General features: G+C 38.7%; 1 protein-coding gene across 4 annotated transcripts in view; it reads left to right on the forward strand.

The window, feature by feature from the left end:
- The window catches only part of ABCC4 (ATP binding cassette subfamily C member 4), a 153,014-nt gene that overhangs the window by 118,564 nt on the left and 13,655 nt on the right, over nucleotides 1–20,795 (forward strand). For all 4 annotated transcript variants that reach the window (XM_035564875.1, XM_050716991.1, XM_035564878.2 and 1 more), the window contains 3 exons: nucleotides 2,199–2,288; nucleotides 2,733–2,905; nucleotides 9,938–10,043. In XM_035564875.1, the coding sequence (XP_035420768.1) occupies nucleotides 2,199–2,288; nucleotides 2,733–2,905; nucleotides 9,938–10,043 (369 nt within the window). The remainder of the gene's footprint in view (nucleotides 1–2,198; nucleotides 2,289–2,732; nucleotides 2,906–9,937; nucleotides 10,044–20,795) is intronic.

A 20,795-nucleotide genomic window follows, 5' to 3' on the forward strand; every position in this document is an offset into this window, starting at 1 on the left:
CAGGTAGCATTTCTTTTCCACATAAGGGAAGACTTGTTTTAACTAAAAATATGTGAAACAATGAAGTGATGGTGGTAGGATGAGGAGGAAGGTTTGGAATAAGGTTTATACTACACTAAGTTGAGTGATAAGCATTGTCTTTGTAGTGCATTAATAACAGTAATGTCAATAATAGAAATAGTCACGTAACATCAGGCAGTTATGTGGGAATCCTTTAAAAAAAAAAAAAAAAAGACGGGGAGAGATATTCATTAAAATTATAACATAAGGCATGCTAAACCAACCCATTCCTAGAGTGATGAGTCAAGACTGATGTTTTCTTATATGTAAGCTTAAATACATACCTGGAGAAATAAAAATGTGCTTAGGCTTCTAATTGCTTGCTTGGATAGAGCTGTGTGAAGGCTGTGTTTGTAAATCTTTTCTATGCAAATGTTGTCTGCCTCCCTGACTGCAAGCATTTTTACAACAATTATTTACAGGTTTGTCTTATTACTTTCCTCTCATAAACCAGACTATTTTAAATAATAATCTGTGTCAGAAATGATAATTAAAAAATATCCTTATCTACTGTTGCAGTACATGTCTGTTGTTAGGACTTTTATAACAGTTATGAACACTTTATAAATTCGGTTGCTTATTTTACCAACCTATAAAAATAGATTGAAAAGGAAAATAAACCTAACAATACCTTCAAAAACATACCAAGTGGTGTATTAAAATAGTTATTGTTAAACAAATTACTTTCTCGTTTTTTTGAAGAAAACTGTTGTTTAGCCTGCTAATGTTTTTATTAAATCCTTTTGTTCATTCAACAGGTTTTTAGTGACATGTTTTGCCAACGCAACAGATACTTTCAAATAATTGGCGTGCCATGTCAAGAAAGGAATATGTTCTTTTATACTGCTTTTGGCGTGTTCTGTCTTAGTTAATCCTTTTATACCACTCAGAATAGTTTGGATGTGAAGACAATAAGTTAAGGTAGAAATTCTGTTCTGATTCGTTGCTGCCATTTGGAGCCGGCCATCACTAGGTTTAGGTGGGATGTCAATCAAGACAGAGGGCAGTCTCAGAGTAAGCTGAAATTACCAAATACAACTTTAAACATTCTTTAGGAGGAAAAACAAAACAAAACATTTTGCATAAGATTTCTCCAATTTAAACAAGACTCTGATAACATAGTCTCCGTTTCTCATTAGTACTATTACAGCTTTTGGTTTATTGTTGTCTTTGTGTAGTATAAAGAGGAGTTTATTGTGTCAGTACATGACTCTCTGGTCTGTCAAATCACCTTAGTGATTACTGACCTGTTGCTTAGGGAGTGCTGGACCAAAAGCCATCTTCCCACTTCTCAAACAGTGCATTTTTCAGTGTGCATTGATTTCTGCCAGTTTTTGCCAGCCTGCCATCTGTTACTGGTCTGAATGAGAACAATGGCTGCTTCGACCACAGGTAAACGCACACTGGTACCTGAATTGGGTGACTGTACTGATTTGACTACCTATTTTATTTTGAATTAGCCCAACAATACTCCAGATCTCGATAAGCTTGGTATAATGCTGAAGCCATATAGATGAACTTGTGTGGGAGTGTAAGTTATACATTTACACGTATAGATTTAAACATTGCATTGAAATGGTGAAATCTGTTTCTTTTAGGCTCTGTTGTTAAAATTGAAGGGTTTTTATGGTACGAAATGAAGAATTTAAGAAAAAAAAAGGAAAATGAAGATGGCACTGAGCAATTGAATTCCTCTCTTGTTTTATTTAGTGTAAACACAAATTTTCAAAACTGCCCAAACATAATTTAGGAGTGTGACCCCATTAACAGCAGCAGTTTCTGGTTTTTATTAACAATACCAGGATAGCAGTGATTGCATGTAAGTATATATATAGCTTGTGGCATCAAAACGGTGGGATGTAAATGCCCACTTGAGTACCGACATAACTGTGTACTGTAATCTGCAAATAGACCTGCCCTGTTTGGGAAATCAGCTCCACATAGGGTGGCCAGACACTTGACTCCCCCCCTCTCTTTTCAGTGTGCTAAATACCCTTCTGCATTTCATAAAAGATAGCTTGCTGTAGGATGTTTCTGTGTTATTGTTGACGTAGGTTAGTTCTGATTATTTTATTAGCTTACCTGTTGTGATATAAAACCTGTGTTTATAACAGAATGATAATTTTATTGGGTTTTAGGAGCCTGTTTTATTCACTGGAACTATGAGGAAAAACTTAGACCCTTTCAATGAATACACTGATGAAGATCTGTGGAATGCCTTGGAAGAGGTGACTTACTAAATCTATATTTACAAGCCAAATAACACCATTTCGCTTGTGTGCATTGGGTTTTAGATGTTTTCATGAGGTTTGTTAAGGGCACAGAAAAAAAAATAGAGCATTGTGTGAGTGTTTGTAAATGTGTGTGTTTGTGCATGTGTGTGTAGACATGTATATTGTTATAAAAGTCTTTTATGAAAAAATTATCCCTTGGGATGATGTTTTGGTTACATTTTGATTCATATCTTAGTTTTAATGAACATTAATAGATTCTTAACAATATGCTTTTTTAGAATTCTAATAACTGACACACTGTAATCCAACTTGGCACTTAGTCATTTTGTGTCAGAATATAAAAGGTAAACCTTGCATAGTTATTGTTGTGTCATCAAACGTACAATAGCTGATTTAAAAGGGAGTTACTCATCCTACAATATGTTGACATGTCAACAGGTGCAACTGAAGGAGGTTGTGGAAGATCTGCCTAATAAAATGGAGACACAGCTGGCAGAATCTGGGTCTAATTTTAGTGTTGGTCAGAGACAGCTGGTATGTCTTGCCAGAGCGGTTCTAAAAAAAAATCGGATCCTTATCATTGATGAAGCAACAGCAAATGTGGACCCAAGGTAAAAACAAAATGTCATGCTAAGATGAGCTGGTTTTCTTCAGTATGATCACCTGTGCTGTAGAGATGAACTTAAATACTTTGTATTTCGTGTAGTTCGTATTGCTGTTCTATGTTTTCCACAATCCTATCATAACCGTCTATTCATATTGGGGTGGCTCAGCTTCGTGTCCAGAACAGATGATATAAGCTGGATATGTGCCCGGAATATCCCTGATTTCAGTGTGGAATAGGAAGATTAATATTCCAAATGTATTCGTCCTGCAGCCATCAACAAGAACTTCCCTGCAAATGCAGATCAGTAACATCAGAATAGCCATGAAACTAAGTTGAGTTCTGTTGATTACAGGAAGAAATGTCTCTGCAAAAATAATGAATAATAAAAAAAAAAAAAATCTACCCCTTTCCTCTCTCTTCTACCCCCCAAAAAAATGCAAAATTAGAAGGGTAACAAGTGGTTGTAAGCAAAACCATGTGGTTATGAGATGCTGTCCCCTCAGATGGCTCAGATACAAATGTAGATAAAATAGGGGGAAAAAGGTAAGCTATCCTAAAGACCACAGCAATTGCAAAACAGATTTGGAGGTGTTTAAAGCTAGAGGAGGTATTAATTTATCACTCATTATTTTGTCTTGTATAACGCAGACCAGCAGAACTTTCCTGAATTCATTCCTGTTTGAACTAGAGTGTACTTCTAGAAGAACATCCAACCTCAATAGAAAAAAATTTCAATGACAACCCTTGTTAAATTGTTCCAATAGCTAAGTACCCCCACTGTTAATTTTTGAAACATTTGAAACGCTGGTGGAAATATTTTGGAAACAATACTGCAAACGTACTGCATCAATTAGTCTGAGCTCAATATATAGTTCCAACAAACTATGGCTTGAGGGAGAACTCAAAGTCCAAAGAGGACAATAACACAGCAAGTCTCTCAAACAGATGCATTAAGGATTTTGTATGTCATCTGGGCGTGACTCATTTTTATAACATCTTGGGGGAGAAGTGGTGCCACTAGGGTAGCTTTGCAGTTCAGCTAACAGTGTATTTCTAAAACCTTTAGAGAAGTGTTTTCCCTTCTTAGAGGTTCTTTCTTTTTTTTTTCTTTTTTTTTCTTTTTTGACTATTAGTTTATTTTTGTCTAAGCACTGATAGATTAACTGTGATTAATCATAGCTGTGGAAATTTAATACCATCTTACTCATCCTCCCTATTTTGGCATCTAACGTGTGTGTTCTCAACTTGCAGTATCCATTTAATTGATCTTGATTAATGTGCGCTGCAATATATATTATAATAAGGTAAATGTTTGTTTGTATCAACTCTAGGCATAACAATAAAAATAATAACTTGGAACTTCTCCTTTGAATTCAGTTTGCATTACAGTCATTATTACCTTTTCCTTAATGTGTTGCTAAAACTAGAGCAAAGTATTTTTCAGCTGTGCAATCTGATAGGATGTTCATCAGGAAATGCTGATGTGTGTTGCTTAACTGAGCAGTTAGGGAGGCATTTTTGGCATGTAAAGAAAACCTCCTCCTCTTCTGATGCACAACCCCCATACCTGGCACCTTTGTCTCTAGCCTGGCGGCAAGCACACATCATATCAAGCACCTGGGATAGGAAACCATGGGGAGCTGCCGCCGGCTCTGGAGATATTATTTCTTTTTCTGTTGTTCTGGCTCTTGATCTCTTTACCTCAACCGCTGCTGCAACCATGTCCCTCCTTCAATTCAACCTGGAAGCAAATGTGAGAAGCCAGGGTTTGAGGGTGGGAGGAGGAGAGGGGTGGGTGAGATGGCATGAGGCAGTGGATATGACATTTCCCTGGGCTGAGAGACCCTTCACCATGGTTCTCCAGCTTGGCTAGGCCATTCTTGTTTGCTGTTGAGTGAAGCAGAGCAAATGAATAAAAGGAAGGAATTTGGAGTGCATCTTTCTCCCTCCTTTCTACGTCTTCCAGCTCCCATAAATACCCTTATTATCTCCTCATAGCTACTGGCTGCTCTGCATGCTGCAGGGTTGTCAGTGCTGTTCTAAGGGAGAGGAGGAGCTTGCCATAAAGAAGGTTCTCCTAAGTCAGACTGCTCGCATGTTGTATGTGATGACTGACAGGCATTTAATTTGATGTTATCTCTTTGGTCCTGAAGCCAGAATTCTTATCCCTAAGAATGGAATAACTTTATAGCAGTTAAGTGATTCTGGAAAGTTGTGTGAAAACTGGAGTGGAAGAGCTGAAAAGTCTTTCTGTAGTTACTTTGGTAGTATATTGAAACAAAATCCCTAGTAACTGAGGCTTTTTCTTTTTTTCTTCTTTTTTCTTCTTTTTTTTTTTTCCTTTAATACTAAGTTCAGTGCTCTCTGTGTACCGAGTACAGTAATACTTATTAACTTGTATTTTTACTACTTGTAGAGGACACAACCTTTTAAGGCCAGTCCACCGTCACATTTTTACACTGTTTGTTTATTGACTGTGGTTAAAAACAGTCATTGCACATAGTTCAGTTCATTAGTCAGTTTAACCTTGTAAGGTTTAACTTTCTGTTGCATCTAATTGGTATCTGTACTCGTTTCTCTTTTGGAGAAGTTATCATCAAGTGTTGCTTTCTCCGAGGCCACTCAGGAATAGTGTAGTGAGAGATATGCTTCCAGGACAATCCCAGGAGGACATTGAGCTGAAGATAATGACTTATCCAATGTTTCTTTCAAGCAGCTCAGTTGCTTTACACTCAGACTGTATTTATTCTTGCTCTTCAGCCAGTTTTCTTTTTACACAATCAACTAATTCAGGATATACCAGATCTTGGGTTGCTGTGAAACCTGCTCTTAGATCCCCAATCCATGGTGCCAGTGCGACAGCCATATCACCATTCTGTGCTTTCTTACTGTATTGTTCTTTGTAATGGGGAGTATCGTGGTTCCCATTTTCATACTATCAGATTAGGGTTGAGCTTTTGTCATCCAGCAGCCCTGGTTTGGTATTCAGGTTGTATCTTTGGTTTATAATGTGCCTGAAAGATTATGGGGTTTGATCCACTGAAGTGGACGATGGAATCCCTTGGCACTTGCTTGGCCATTTTATCAGTGTGGGTTGGCAGCCTGAAGGTGCCTACAATCTGTGCCCTCAAAAAAGGACAGAAGTTCTGCTTCCTTTGGCACTTTTCTGGAGGGTAGACAGCTCTAACTGGCATGTAACATAGTCTCTGCACCCTGTCAGCACTGAATTCTGCATGCAGTTCCATTTCATAGTTAGTCTTAGATTTTCTTGCCTTTCCTACCTTCTCTCCAAGGTACTCTGGAGGTTAGTGACAGGGCTTCTGCCTGCCTCCCTAAAAACTATACTTCAAGATCTACCATGAACCTTAGAGAGGATCTGGTCTGGGTCTGCCAGTGGAGATACCTACATGAGATTTCATACTGTGATATTTGAAGATTGAGCTGTATTGTCTTTTTGTGATTATAGTCTCATTTTAGAACGTTTGTTGCATCCGCAATACGACCAGCAGTTCCTTGTGAGGGATAAGTTTATATTCAAGAAATATTTGTTTAAGATAATAGGTTGATAGTATCTGTAAAAGGATGAGAAATGTTTTCAATTGTAAATGCAGGAAGGGATGGTGCTATAAGGAATGCATGTATTAAAGGCAGGTATAATAAATGAATATAGAGAACAGAGATGTTCAAGGAGTATGCATTCTCCTGAGATAACAGTAGGAATAACCTGAGAGTTGAAAATTGTTTTGAGCTCTTTTAAAAGTTATTTTCAAAATTCCTGAGCAAGCTACAATTCTCTGTGCTCCTCAGTAGCTCTGCAGGAAACCTCACCTTGAGCTTGACTATAGGGAAAGAAAAAGGTTTTCTTTACATTATTCCAGGTAGTATTGAAGCTTTTGTTTCCATTTTTCTATTCAGTGTAGACTATCTCTAACCATTGCAGAGAATGCATCCTGCTGTCTATATAAGCCTCTTCCCTACTGAGTGTTATCATGTGTGGCCCTGATTTTCTCTGTTGAAATAAATAGTAGCGAGGTCATTGAGGTAGCGCTGAGAAGACAGCAAAAAATATGTATGTGCGTTAACAATGGGGTGAAAGCACTGGTATTGCTGTGATCTGAAGCATGCACATGCTAGTGGAGTGTTAAGGATGCACAACTTCCTTTCCTTAAGGAGACTGTTAACACACAGGGCTGAAGAAATCTGTCATGACTTCTCCTCCTGTCCCTTTCCCTGATTGCACAGCGGCCTTGGTTCAAAAGCAGGAGTTGTGAAATACATACCTCCCACCATGTTCTTTGGTTGCAGAATCAGAGGATGGTTGAGGTTGGAAGGCACCTCTGGAGGCCATCTGGTCTAACCCCAGCTCAAGCAGGGTCACTTAGAGCAGGTTGCCCAGGACCATGTCCAGGTGGCTTTTAAAGATCTCCAAGGAGGGAGATTCTCCTTCCTCTCTGGGTGACCTGTTCCAGCGCTCAGTCACCTGCACAGTTGAAAAAAACAAGTGTTTCTTGATATTCTGATGGAGCCTCCTGTGTTGCAGTTTGTGCCTATTGCCTCGTCCTGTCACAGGGCAACTTAAAAAGAGCCTGGCTCCATCTTTGCACCCTCCTTTCAGGTATATGCAGATACTGATAGGATCCTGCCCTGAGCCTTCTCTTCTCCAGGCCAAACAGTCCCATCTCTCTCAGCCATAGGAGAGATGCTCCAGTCCTTTAGTCATCTTTATGCTCCTTTGTTGGACTTCTAGCAGTATATCCATGTCTCTCTTGTGCTGGGGAACTCAGAACTTGACGCAAGTACTGCAGGTGTGGCCTCACCAGCCCTGAGCAGAGGAGAAGGATTTTCCTAAATCTTTCCTGTCTCTTCTCTTAGGAAGTAGGAGCATAAAGACCAGGCTATCTCAGACTGAGGCCAAGAACCTGGTCCTCTCATTTCCTTAGTGAGCGTTGTTGCTAATAAGTTGTTAGCAGTAGATATAGTGGATGGTCAAGGAAAGAGTCTGCTAGATTCCAAACCTGTCCAGTGGTCCAGGCTGCACTAAGAATTTAGGCAAAGACTGAATTCCTGTCCAAAGAATCATCTCCAGCTCATGACAGAGTTTAAATGTTTCTATCTCCAGTAAGCTTTCACGGGAACTCTTACTTAACTGTTTGTCTTCCTTCTCCCTGATGATTTATCCTGTCATCTGCAGTGATCTGTCTTTTCCTTTGTCATGCCAAATGCTTCAACAGTTTGTAACAGAAGTTCTGATCAGTCCTTAGAAGCACAAAGTTGTGCTTTCTGCTGTAGAAACTTAGTGGTTACTCCATTTCTCCAAGTCATCCTGTTCTTCCAAAGTTATATTTGCCCCCTTTTTATTGTTAGTGCCTCCTGACATAGTGGCAACAGAACAATTCTTTTTGCTTAACTAATGAGGCAATGTCAAATATTTATCATGTACAGACAGATTCACTGTAGAGTACTATTCCTATCTAAAAAATCATAATTTGTCACAGGAAGACATGCTTTGCTTGAATCTTTGTTCTATTGTATTTGATTTTCAGGTTACTTTTAACAGTTTGAGGCTTTGCAAGCAGCTGGTTGAAGCTAATATGGCCCCCTGAACATATCAGTTTATGCAAATGTATCTCCTTTGTCTTGTTTTAACTCTATGTACAGCATTTATTATTCTCCGGTCGTCATATAAAAGTGCAATATATTGTTTCAGTAGAAATACTGGAAATGAGACTCGTGCCTTCACACACCTCAATTCTAAGCTGCAGCTTCCCTGGTCCCATTAACCCCAGTATATTTTGAACTGTTTGTGTCTTCCTTTTATCTTGGAAAAGAATTTTAACTTCTGTACCTGCATTCCCACACTGCCTTTTTCTCCACTGTTGCCACTCATCATTTTTTTGATGGCTGATGCACAATATTTGCATAGTCACCTGGCCTGGTGTTGTGTCCAGGTTGGGAGCTAAGGCTTCCTCTGCATTGTGGGCTGTCAGGTGCCTGTAGAGGGCATTCATCACCTGATGGCTGCCTAATTCAGGTGCTCTAATTCACCTTCCAGCCATTCCTTTCCTCTTTTCATTGATTCTAAAGTGGACTATGTAGATTTCCAAATTTAAGCCTTACTGCAGTGCTTTAAGTTAGGTGGTGTCAATGCTTCTCCTGTACATTTAGCTTCTTGAGTAATCTCCAGTTTTATCATTATTGCTGGTCTTTTGCCTTAGTACTTGTTTATACAACTAAAGAATATTTTAGTGTCTTTTCTATCTTTCAGTACAATTACATTTCCTTTTCAGGGTTCTCAGCTTAACTTGTGACATTTTCACATTAACACTGTACTTCAGTGTCTGTGCTCTAGCTTAATTTTCATTCTTTACAAGTCTGATGTTTCTACCTGATACCCTTTCTTAGGTGGCTAATTCATATAGTAGGCTGAGGCTCTTAACTTGAAAGCTTTTATCCCTTTCCTTGGGTTCTGTGGCAGTTAATACTTTTAATTTATGGAGTATGACATTCTGTATTGAAGTTCTTGAGCTACTCTAGTTCTAGTTTCATTTACCAACCAGCTCTGTGATTTAATCCCCTTTTGCAGTTGAAATCAAGAACCTTGGTTAGGGGCTGTCTTGTGTTCAATTCATTTGCATTGAAGGATATTTATCTTTTCTTCATTGCTAGCACAATCTAAACTTTAAAAGAAAATGACAGTTGAATTTTGGTGTAGAAATCTGTAGGAATATCTAACCCTGCTAATAGGAATGTTGCTTCTGTAATCGAAGCCTGGGAATTTAGTCTCTTGAAGTGAAACCTATTGCTCTGCTTCTAAGAAGAAATTCTTTCCTCCTTAACCATTAGTGGATAGCTTTTGGAGCCATGTTTCATGATAAGCCTCTAAGTCATGTAATATAACGAGAGGAGGAAGCACTACCATGACTTCATAAGAATATTTCCTGATATACAGTTATGATGAAGTCATAAAACTTGCCTGTCATTCACTTATCCATGCAAGCATCTTATTTTTGTCCGCACTACTCTTTCTGTGTTTCAGAACAGATGAGTTCATTCAAAAGACGATCCGTGAAAAGTTTGCTCAGTGCACAGTGCTGACCATTGCACACCGCTTGAACACCATTATTGACAGCGACCGGATTATGGTAAGAGTTAACTGCTTAAATTCTTCATTTTTCTTTTACTGAAAATGAATAATTGTATTTATTCAGCTAACTTTTGATCCAGAAATGGGCAGAAATTTGTTGTATTTTAGACTTACCCTACTTATCCTACTTACTGTGATTGGCAAATCATAAAACTGTAGAAGTAATGACCTGAAAAGACTGCTTACGTTTTCTGGCTCTGTGGTTTCCAACCTGCGAGGCATAAACACATTGTAGGTAAGGTGCACCAGCAGACTTGAGCAAATAAGCTCTTCCAGTATTAGTGAGGACACACCCAAGTGGCTCTGGACAGAGTCAGCTGGATTCAGTCAGGTTTATTAATTCAGTCTCGGTGGGCTGAGGGAGGCAGTGACAATAGTTAGTGGTGTGGGATGTGTGAGAAGGAAGTGGTAGAGGTTCTGGGGCAGGAGACGTGGTGGTAAGGAGGCAGCAGCTGCCCTGGGGCAAGGGTGGTGGTGGAAGAAGTGGAACTAGACTGGTGAGGTAATGAACATGGCCAGCTTTCTAAAGCAAGGTTCAAACAGAAAAGATGAAGCACTACCAATCCAGCAGCCTCTGCCATCTTTGTTCCCAACAGAGCAGTGATACTCTGCCACTGTGAAACCCTCTCTCTGCCATCAAGCCTGCCCCATAATGTATTGTGCACACATAGAAAATAAAAAATTCTTGCTGATTATTTTCATAAAGGCAATGGTCTTTCATAGGCTCTCAGGAAATCAGGCTGGTTTATGTCCTTGAAATGATGTGCAGTCTGCATTTTTGAATTTTCTGCAGCAGGAACAGGAGCCCATTGGAAACATTTTCTTCAGAGTCAGTTAATGAAGTGACTGACATAGTGGGCAAAGCATGTTCATGAGTGCAACTCAAATTTAGCTGTGCTTCAAGCAGAAGTTACCCTTATCCTCTCAATGGTAACCCTAAAATATTTATGAAGCTTTTGTTATGTTAAAATGAAGCTTGTTAATTCTTTCAGTGACTTTTTTTTTCTAATTGGATGCCCAAAACATTTTAAAATCTGTGATTGAGGTACAATGGTTGCCCAAAGTATGCGAAATGAAACAATTGGATCTACTGAGGTGAGTGGTATTCTGAAGAATAGAATAGAGCAGATTGTGAACTGAGTGATCATAGTTTACGTACAAAGAGAGAAACCAGCAGAACTGCCATAATAAGTTGTATAATTGCAAGCATTTAAGGTATAATAAATAAATATTTTCTTCACTGGTGAATACCTCCCCACAAGTCTAATGGATATGTTGGTGTTCTCTACAACTAAAGTGAACAAAAGACTTGTGAGGAAACAACTGTGACCTAATTAATGGCTGTGTGTGTTTGTTAGCTGTCCAAAGGGATTTCTGTGGGTTTTGGTTCATTAACTACAATTAACATGTTATGCACAGAATACTCTTTCCATGAAGATGTTTTCTTAGTATTACCTTTAAAATCATGCAGTTGAAATGAAAACTAGATTTTCTTATGTACTGTTTTTGCTAAAATCATTTGGATTAGGCATTAAAATTGTAAATCACTCTTCTCCCCAAACTGTTTGGTATTATTGCCAATGGTATAACTACTCTGTTGAATTTTTAGAGCCAGTATCTTATTTTTGACCTTATGTTTTTCAGTTTAGCCACTATTAAAGATTCCTACTTTCTTAAAAGTCCATTTATGTTCATACATTGTCTAATACAGTCTTCATGGAATGGCTTTGATCTCTTTAGAGTATATTAAAGAAGAGATTTCATGAAAATATACCTTAAGAATCCACAGTCATTAGTAACTTAAATATTTTTCATTTTTTTACATTGCTTTGTTTTGATCTTCTTACAGATTTCTGTAGTTTTAGGGGTGAGAGGAGAGTGAGAAGCATTAGGCAGAAAAAAGAAGGAAACTGGCATGTTGACCCATTAACAAGCTGGTTTTCTTGACATCCTTATTCAGAGTTATTGATTCTGCTTCCAAACAAATCAGAAATATTACAGCATATTTAGAATGATCAGAGTTGTGGCAGGTGTGCTTTTGTTATGCTTTTTAATTACTTGGTTTACTCAGGCATATAACTCCTAGTGGAAATAAACAGAATTTTGGAAGAGTATGAAAAATGTGTGTTAAAAATACAAGGAACAAGAATATTCCTCTAGAGAACAAACAATTAATGAGTGCCATTAACAATAAAAACAGCATTCATGGAAAAATAATAATTTACTTAAATATCAGGAAAATTCAGCAGACTCAGCTAAAAAAAGCTGCGTATTTTAAAATTTGTCCTCTCAAAATTATGTGTTTTAGTAATTCGCAAAATTAACTTTGTGCAGTAAAAATGCCCCAACTGAAGTGCATTGTTCTTCCATTATCATGTGTTATTAAAACTTTTGGGTTTGTTTCTTCTTTAACTGAGACTTCTAGATGTAATAATGCCTTCATTTGTAAGCTGTTCCAAATCTCTGTTACTGGCTGTCCTGGTAAGTTGGATAGAAAATGAGTGAAGAAGAACAAAGATGGAACGTCATAGTTGGTATATTAACATATTAATATTGTCTTTTGACAAACAATGAGTGAACTCATTTGTCATATAAATTTTGGGCAGACCTATTCAGCTTTCTTGACTTGGTCACAAGTCCAAGCCCATTCCTGAACAAGTGTACGTAACCTGAGCATAAACTAGGATTTCCCTCCCTCCCCACTGAATCATTCAGATTGGAATGGACCACAGGAGGTCTCTAGTACAATTTCAGATCAGGTTGCTCAGGGCTTATCCAGTTGGGTCTTGAAAACCTCAAAAGGTGGAGATTCCACAGCCTGTCTGGGCAATCTGCCCCAATGCTTGATTATCTGCCATGAAATCTTTTCTTCCTTATATCCAGTCGAACCCTCCCCTCAGTTTATGGCAAATGTTTCTTGTTTCCCCACTGTACATCTCACTAAAGAGCCTGGCTCTTTCTTCTGAGTAACTTTGTTGTAGGTATGGGAAGATTGCTGTTCAGTCCCCTGAAGTCATCTCTTCTCCAGGATGAACAAATGCTGCTTTGCCAGCCTCTTCTCACAGGGCAAGTGCTCCAGGGCCCTGACCACCCTGGTGACCCTGTTTCAAACTCACACCAATTTGTCCTCATCTTTCTTGTTTTAGGGGAAAGAGGGTGTTAATACACTGATACCCATGGCATACCGGTTGACTCTTTTTTAGCCTGCCATCTCTCAGGACCCCAGCTCCTTTTCAGCAGAGCTGTTGCCCAGGCACTTACTGGTATTGCTTTGAGGGGTATGTGCATTCCAGATTCAGGTCTTTGAACGTCCTTTTCAGGACATTCATCTGACCTGTTTCAGTGTCCTGAAGTTCCTGGTAACCTATTCTTTTAGCCTGTCTACATCTGGATCCCCTTGATTGTCATCCTTGCCTTAAGCATATTGACTACAGTCTTCAGTTTGACATTGTCCACATGCTTTTGATGTAATTTGATTTAATTGCTGGTTAAAGTAGAACTTTCCAAAAAGAAAATGTTCATCGTTAGGGTTAATTTAAACATTAAAAAAAAATGAGAACAGAAAATAATTTTTAGAAAGTCATGAGAAAATGTCAAGTTGGATGAGTATGGAAATAGGAACTGAACGTGAACTGTTGCATGTCTGCTCACACCCATTGTAATAACCAGTTCTATTTTAGAAGAGAAGAAAGCCTACTGGAATAGGAAAAAAAAGGAAGAACAGAATACGTTTTATACAACTGTAGACAAATCTGGCCTCAGGAGTTGTTTTAATTCTCGTTTGTTCCATTCCCAAAACCATACCTCTGGTTTCATAATCCAGGTCACGCCTTAAGAGTATTTCCATTATATCTGTCTCAGTGATAAATACATTTTATCAGAACTTCAAACGCATAAAATCATTGAGGGAAGAGCTGTATTGTGTAATGTGATACTCTCTAACCCAATCACCTCAGTGAGTAATACTACATTGCACTTGCATGGGACCTTTCATCTGGAAATTGTAACGCTCTTTACAAACATTAATTAATTAAACTTCAAACACCTGGGTGAGATAGGGAAGTATCCATACAATCTTTGGAACCAAAGTTGGAAAGACTTGTTAAGTCAGGCCATCAAATAATGCTGCCATAAAATTATAATCCAGTGGTTTTCAAACTTCTTTTTTTTTTTTTTTTCTCCCGTGCTCCTCAAGAGTCTCATAGGACATTTTCTCACTCGTTTTTCCCCATTTGTTTGAGAACCCAAGTTGTATCTCCTCCCATCAGGTGCTTGCAGCATCCAATTTTAGCCATTTGGCATAGGCAGACATCCTTCTCCCTGGTAGAGGGGGAGGACAGGAGAAGTACCACAGTTGCCTCTTGTTATGAAGGCAAATCCTGGCAAAAGCTCAGTTCAGGCTTGCTCCAGTAGCCCCTCATTCCACGTGGCTTCCCCACCACCACAACAGCTGCTTCCTTGTCCTTTCCTCACCTTAGAGGGCGAGGGCCTTTTACCTAAATTGCATCTGCAGCTCAGTGAACCCAGCCAGGAGTAGCCTGGGGCAGCTGGGAGGCACCACTCCCAAGACTTCCAGTGGGATCTCGTAAAATCCCCATCACCCATTCCTCCCCCTCTTCCCTGCTTCCTTCTTCAGGTTGAGAAATACTTCTTAGAAACTGTATTTTTAGAGATGGGGGGGAAAGTAGAGGCATACAGAAATTGAGGCTCACTCAGGGACATAGTGAATGCATCTGCCAAGAGTCTCATGCAGTTGTTTGCTCTATATACCATTCTGTGGTCTTCCTATAGGAAAGTCTTAAAGTAGCCAGAACTTGTGCATTTCCCAATGACAAGGATGTTTCTCCACAGAGATTTTTCATATCAGTGTAATGCTTCTTTGAAATGGAAACTCTTTATGCAAGCAGAACTTGATCTAGTAATTAAAAACTCATTCAAATTGGAAGTTTTTGAGGAAGAGAACCATGGGAAGAGATTTGATTTATTTATGGGAAAACCTGTTGTGGTTGCATACTGAAATGACTAATATTCAGGATAACAGTACAATGTACTTCACAGCCAGGCTTGAGTTCTTTTTTTTGGTCGATGGAAAATTACTTCCCACATCTCTCTGGTACACCTCCCTCATTCAGCTGTTCCCATTTTTCTGACGTTACATTACATTTACCGTGGTGGAACATCTGAGCCTCATAAATCAGGCACTGTGTATAAAACACACTGTAGACATCTAACTGCAGCAGGGCAAATCAGTTCACTGAAATCAGGCAAAAACACCTTGAAGGGAAAGGGGAAACTGCAGGGGCATCTGGGCAGTTTGCATAGTGGTAGGGGAGTCACCTACAGCTAGACACAACTCTGTGCAGCTGACAACAGAGAATAAGCTTGGGGGAGTCTGAATCTGCAGCCCAGGTAGGAGCAGAGCTCTTGAAAGAGTTCAAGAGCCCAAGCTGCCCTACTGGTAACGTTCATGTGAACTGTTCTCCAGTGGCCCATCTTCAGATGGACGTGTGGAGAATGTAGAAAGGTGCTGGTGTTAGACTAAAATTGATATTACTGAGTTAAAGCTATAAATGCTGTGCTCTGTTGGCTCTTCTCTTGGCTTTTTTGCTACTTGTTTAAGTATCAACACGGGAAAATGAATATGCTTTACAGTAAATCTTAGACATTCTCTTTAGGGGATTAGTAAGTTATGAGATACAGAAATTTGTAGTCCCAGCTGTAGAACAGTTCTTTGTGAAAACTGTGTGTTACCATTAGTGTTGATGTTCTCATCCTAAGTATGTCTATGTAGGACTTCCTTCGGTGGAGAGCTAACTGCTGTCACATATAGACTCTCAAATGGACAAAATGTCTAAGGCAGGCCAATGGACAAGACCACAGGTATTCCTGGAGCCTCAGATGGTTAAACATGAAGCTTTCTGAAAAGTAGAAAAAGTTAGAGCTGCATTCAGAGCTATTGTTCAGTCCCTCCGCATTCTAGAGTAGGAGATCTGGAAGTGTATTAAACTGATAAATTTTTTGTTCTGTAGCACAGAAGCCAAAAGGGGTTTTAACCTTACATTAGCCCAGTATCCTGAGTCTGATAAAATATTAGTGGATGTTATTTTTGTGCTATTGAAGTCCGTTCTGTTAAAAGAATACACGGAAGCTTCATGGATGACAATGTTTTGAATGGAACCCAAATTTTCAAAACTAGGAATCAAATCTCTGAAGATACTTAAGTACCAAATTCTTCACTGTAACCGTAATGTGCCTGTGGATCTGAATCCAGTAATCCACAGTAAAGTTGCTACATTCACATTTGTGCACCTGTTCTCATTATTCAAAAGGAACAAACACTAACATAACTTCATTTCTGACTGAGCCTCTGTCTTGAGAGGCTCAAATACAGACTAAGGAATATTAGAACTAAATGTTATTACTTTTTTATAATTCGACTTAAGAAAAATCCCAGCTGGTGTGGACCAAAGTCTCCTGAGTTAAGAGATGTGACAGTAAGAACATGAAAGATAGTCACAGAAGTCATAGAAGGGGACTGGTGTGGAGCAGAAGATTGAAGTTAATGGTGCTAGCTGAGATGCTTTGCACAGGGATAGGGGAAGAATACTTGGTCTAGGATAAATGAATACCTGTATCCTACCAAAACATTGTTTGTGTATATGTATTCTGTACGGTGGCAGATAAATTGTCTGGATGTCCAGATTTTCAAAAAGAGCAAATGTGATAATTTAGGAAAGGTCTCAACACTTAACTGTAAGGGCTGGTGAAATATTTTAGGGACACTTCTGAGGGCAATTCCACCGGACCCTGGATGTGAATAATATCGACGTACCTGCTTGGCTATTGACTATGTTGGACCCATCTGTACAGCTGATGGAGGGTAAAGGCCGTGGGAACCATTAGGTTTCTCCTTTCATTTGGTAACTCAAGACTTGCAGAGTTTCTGGAAGAGCTGAATGATAGCAAGTGATTTTTCAGTAATAATCAGTTTTGTTTTTAGTCTGAGCAGAGCCCATTCCCACAGTTCCCAGATCCTCTGAAACTGGGTTGATATTTAGCAAACCAGAAGGGAAAAAACAGATCCATCCATGTTCTTGCTTGGAATTCAATAATTCACCTCAGCAAATATCAACAGTGAACGCCTTATTTTCAAACCTGAGTAATTTATGCATCTTTACCATTGAAAGAGGGTATCATCTTGATGCTTAGTCCAAGTTTGCATATAATACTTAGTTATGAGCCATGTATGAGCAAGTGTTGTCAACTGAAATAAAGTACTTCTACGATAGCTGTAAATATCACACCTGGCCTGGCTGTCTCTAAAACAAGTCAACAACCCAATGATCTTGAGAAGGTACTAACATTGTTGATTCTCTTTGACAGTTTGAAGCCACACCTCTCCAAAATGTTGTCATCTTTAAGACAGTTGTTAAAAGCTGCTCCCAGTTTCAAGAGGGCTGCCCAACAAGATTCTTCTTTTGCTTAAATAAAGCAACTAATTACTGAAGCAGTACTTCAGCTGGGAGCATTCAAATGAAGAGCTGGATTTGAATTACTGCAGGAAGTGAAGCCAATGTTTGATGAACCTTGATCTCTCATTCTGTCAGGCATTTGCGTGTGAATGTATTTCCATCAGTATAAAGACAGGACAGTCAGATCATCTTTCTTTAAAGACAGCGGTATGTAATGCAGAGCGTACTAGAAATGCTAACACATCTTCAGAGGATGATTTTTTGCTCTCTCAGAAATACTGTATTGTTGTTTAGAAGCAAATTAGCGCTGGACATGTTGGTGGCTGATGCTTTGAGCAGAGTATTTCTGATAAGGTAAAACTGTGTGCATGGCTGCTGAGCCACAAGTTCATTGTCAACAGAAACTGATAAATCCAGGAGAGATGCCCGGTCATCTGCACCAATATTCCTTAGCCTTTTGAAAACTACAATATCTTTGTTATTTATCTGACTTCCTATGACCCTCAAAAGCTTTATTAGAGAGTGGGTTTTCTTAAGCAGGAATATATCTTCTATCACTTCATGGCCATGTTTGAGCCATTCCGCAATCCAGGTTGAGAAATGTGGCTTTACGGTGTTGGAAGCAGTCATTACCGATTGACCAAGGAAGAGTTTTGTCAGCATGTAGAGCTGTTGGTAAGAAGTGGCATGAGGTCTCTTCGCTCTCTCTAAGGGAAAGGTTGAACTCGCACTGGTGTATCAGATGTTTTGAGGTGACTGAACAGCACAAAAAATATTTGCAGTGACTGGTTAACAGGTTTCTTTCCTCCAACAAGATACAGAAGGATTTAATATCAAATGATTATCAGCAGAATAAGACTCATTACTACATACATAATGGGTATTTTTTCCCCGCAACATTCCAGTCAGCTTACAGTGGTGTGCAATCTGATGAAGAAAAACAGAAGGGTAGATTTTAAGCCTCTGTGAGAAAAGTAAAGATAACTCATATGTAGAACAATTTACCAGCCAGTGTTACATGCTAGATTTTCTCTAAGTGTTAGCTGAAGAATAATTTCAGATTAAAGAAATACACTGCTTCTAGTTGCTGAACAAGATGTCTGAAATTGCCTTTTCTGTGAGACAGGGGCACATGTCAAATCTCAGAGACCAAGGGCAGACAATGTTGTTACAGCAAAGTGAAACTCTGCTAAGGTGAAATATTTGGAAAGGTTGAAAATAATAATTCATATTACAAAGAGGTAAACACCCAAGTGTGCTCTGCTTTGTTCAGAGAAAAAAAAAGCATACAACTGACATGATGTATGAAACATACATTATTTGACATCAAATTTTTCTGGATTTACTTGTAGAGTAACTTGTAACTTTCCTGAAGGAGCTTGGGGAATCCTTATATTAAATCTGAAAACTAAAAAAAAAAAGCAAAACAAAAGACAGTCAAACAAAGCCCTAGCACCAAAAAATCAAAATAAAATTTTTAAAAAATCAAAAAATAATAATTTTAAAAAATTTAAATGGTTCTGGAGTTATGTTTGCAGCTTTTTCAATGTTCTTCGATGTTCACAAACCTGTTCAGATAGGTTGATATTTATAAATGAGTCTTCAGAGAAGTATGTACATGTTTCTGATCTGTTTTGACAAACCCTTATGAGACGGAAGAGACGGAACATGCTTGCATCTGAACTTAATGCCAACTGGGGCACGGGCTGTTGACTCCTTCCCACAAAGCTATGTATTGTCTTGGGTAAATATATTTCTTTTAATATGATGTAACCAGAAGCATCTCCTGAATACTCTTCTCTTCCCAGGAGGAAGAGGATCTTATTGAAGATCATCTTGATGTACGCTCTCTGAGGAAAACATTGTTCAAAGTTGTACTCCTAGCGGAGTTTTGAACTTTAATAATAATTTTGTTGTTTGGTGATGCCTTCTCCAACTCTAAATTAAATCAGATGTATTCCCTAGGAGATAATTTGCTTGAATTATTTTCCTTTTGAATAGGAAATAAAAACATTTATGATCAACTCTTAAATGTCCCATTTTCCCTCTGGCTTTATGGTGAAGATGAACGTGAATAGGAATACTAGTCATTCCTCAATAATAATTGAAATAAATTCCCATGCCCCCCTCCTCTTTGGCTGAACACTTCCAACCTTGGACTTTTTTTTCTCAGAGTGTTTTATAACTATTGTTCTCTTGGTTTGTCTGCTTTTGTTGCTGAAAGTTAGAAAATGCAGGATTTAGAACTTTCTTTCTTGTGTCTATGGATAGCCATAAGTACATGCTGTTTGTTACAGCATTTTTAAGGGTGCATGCTCCTTTTGTGGCTAATGAAGCACTTTTTACCTATATTAATCTACGCAGAAGATTTTAAATTCCCTTACAAAATGAATGCTTGCTTTTCAAAACCCTGTGCAACATAACAGTGTAAGTTAGTTGCAGGAGTCATCAGTCAGAAAATGTACTGTCCTAGTTCCATTGCTTAGGTCTGTGCAGAAATCTGGATTAGCTTTATGAAGTTTTGTCCTCCTTCATTGTCTTGTTCCTCTGTTTTTGTTGTGAAATGGATCTCAGATTTTGTTTTCACCGTTTTATGTTTTTCTCTGTTGTGCACACACACGTACACTATTGAATGATAAACAAATGCCAGCATGAAAACAGTCATAGAAATGTATTGGGCATCAAATCTGATCTGGCTAAGAGAGGAATTCTACATGTGAGTAAAGCTCACTTAAAATAGTACTTAAGCCAAATATTTATGTGCAATGGCTAGGAAATACGTTGTATTGGTCTGTATTTGCTTTAGCTTTATTGTACCATTTCTTCAAGAGCTCAATTACTAAGCCCTCTCTCCTCTGCCTCCCTGCACAGAATTTGTTCAGAGAGGTCATGGTTAATACTTTAAACTATGAGGTAGCATAATGGAAATACTGCAAAGTTTGATTTTTGAGGGGTGGACCGAGGTCGAGTGAAGGTAGATAAACAGGCAGGATAGAGAGGAGGCAAAAAACAGACAACTATTTTGTAGCTGCCAAATCCTATACAAATTTAGTTCAGCAACATTTTTGTGGCATAAGCAAGTAGTCCTTCTATGCTAGCTAGAGCTATCATAAACAACACATTTAAATGGCTAATACTCTCTTTTCATGTTTGCTTTTGCAGGTCAGTCAAATTCAAATAGCTTCTTTTCTGGTTTTCTGCCCCTTCCCTGCCATGTTTTCGGTGCCTCTATTTCTGTTATTCTGTGCCTGCATGTCAAAGAAAGTGCTGTTGAAAAC

Source organism: Cygnus atratus, chromosome 1 (assembly GCF_013377495.2).
Source record: "Cygnus atratus isolate AKBS03 ecotype Queensland, Australia chromosome 1, CAtr_DNAZoo_HiC_assembly, whole genome shotgun sequence".
Taxonomy (NCBI): Eukaryota; Metazoa; Chordata; class Aves; order Anseriformes; family Anatidae; genus Cygnus; species Cygnus atratus.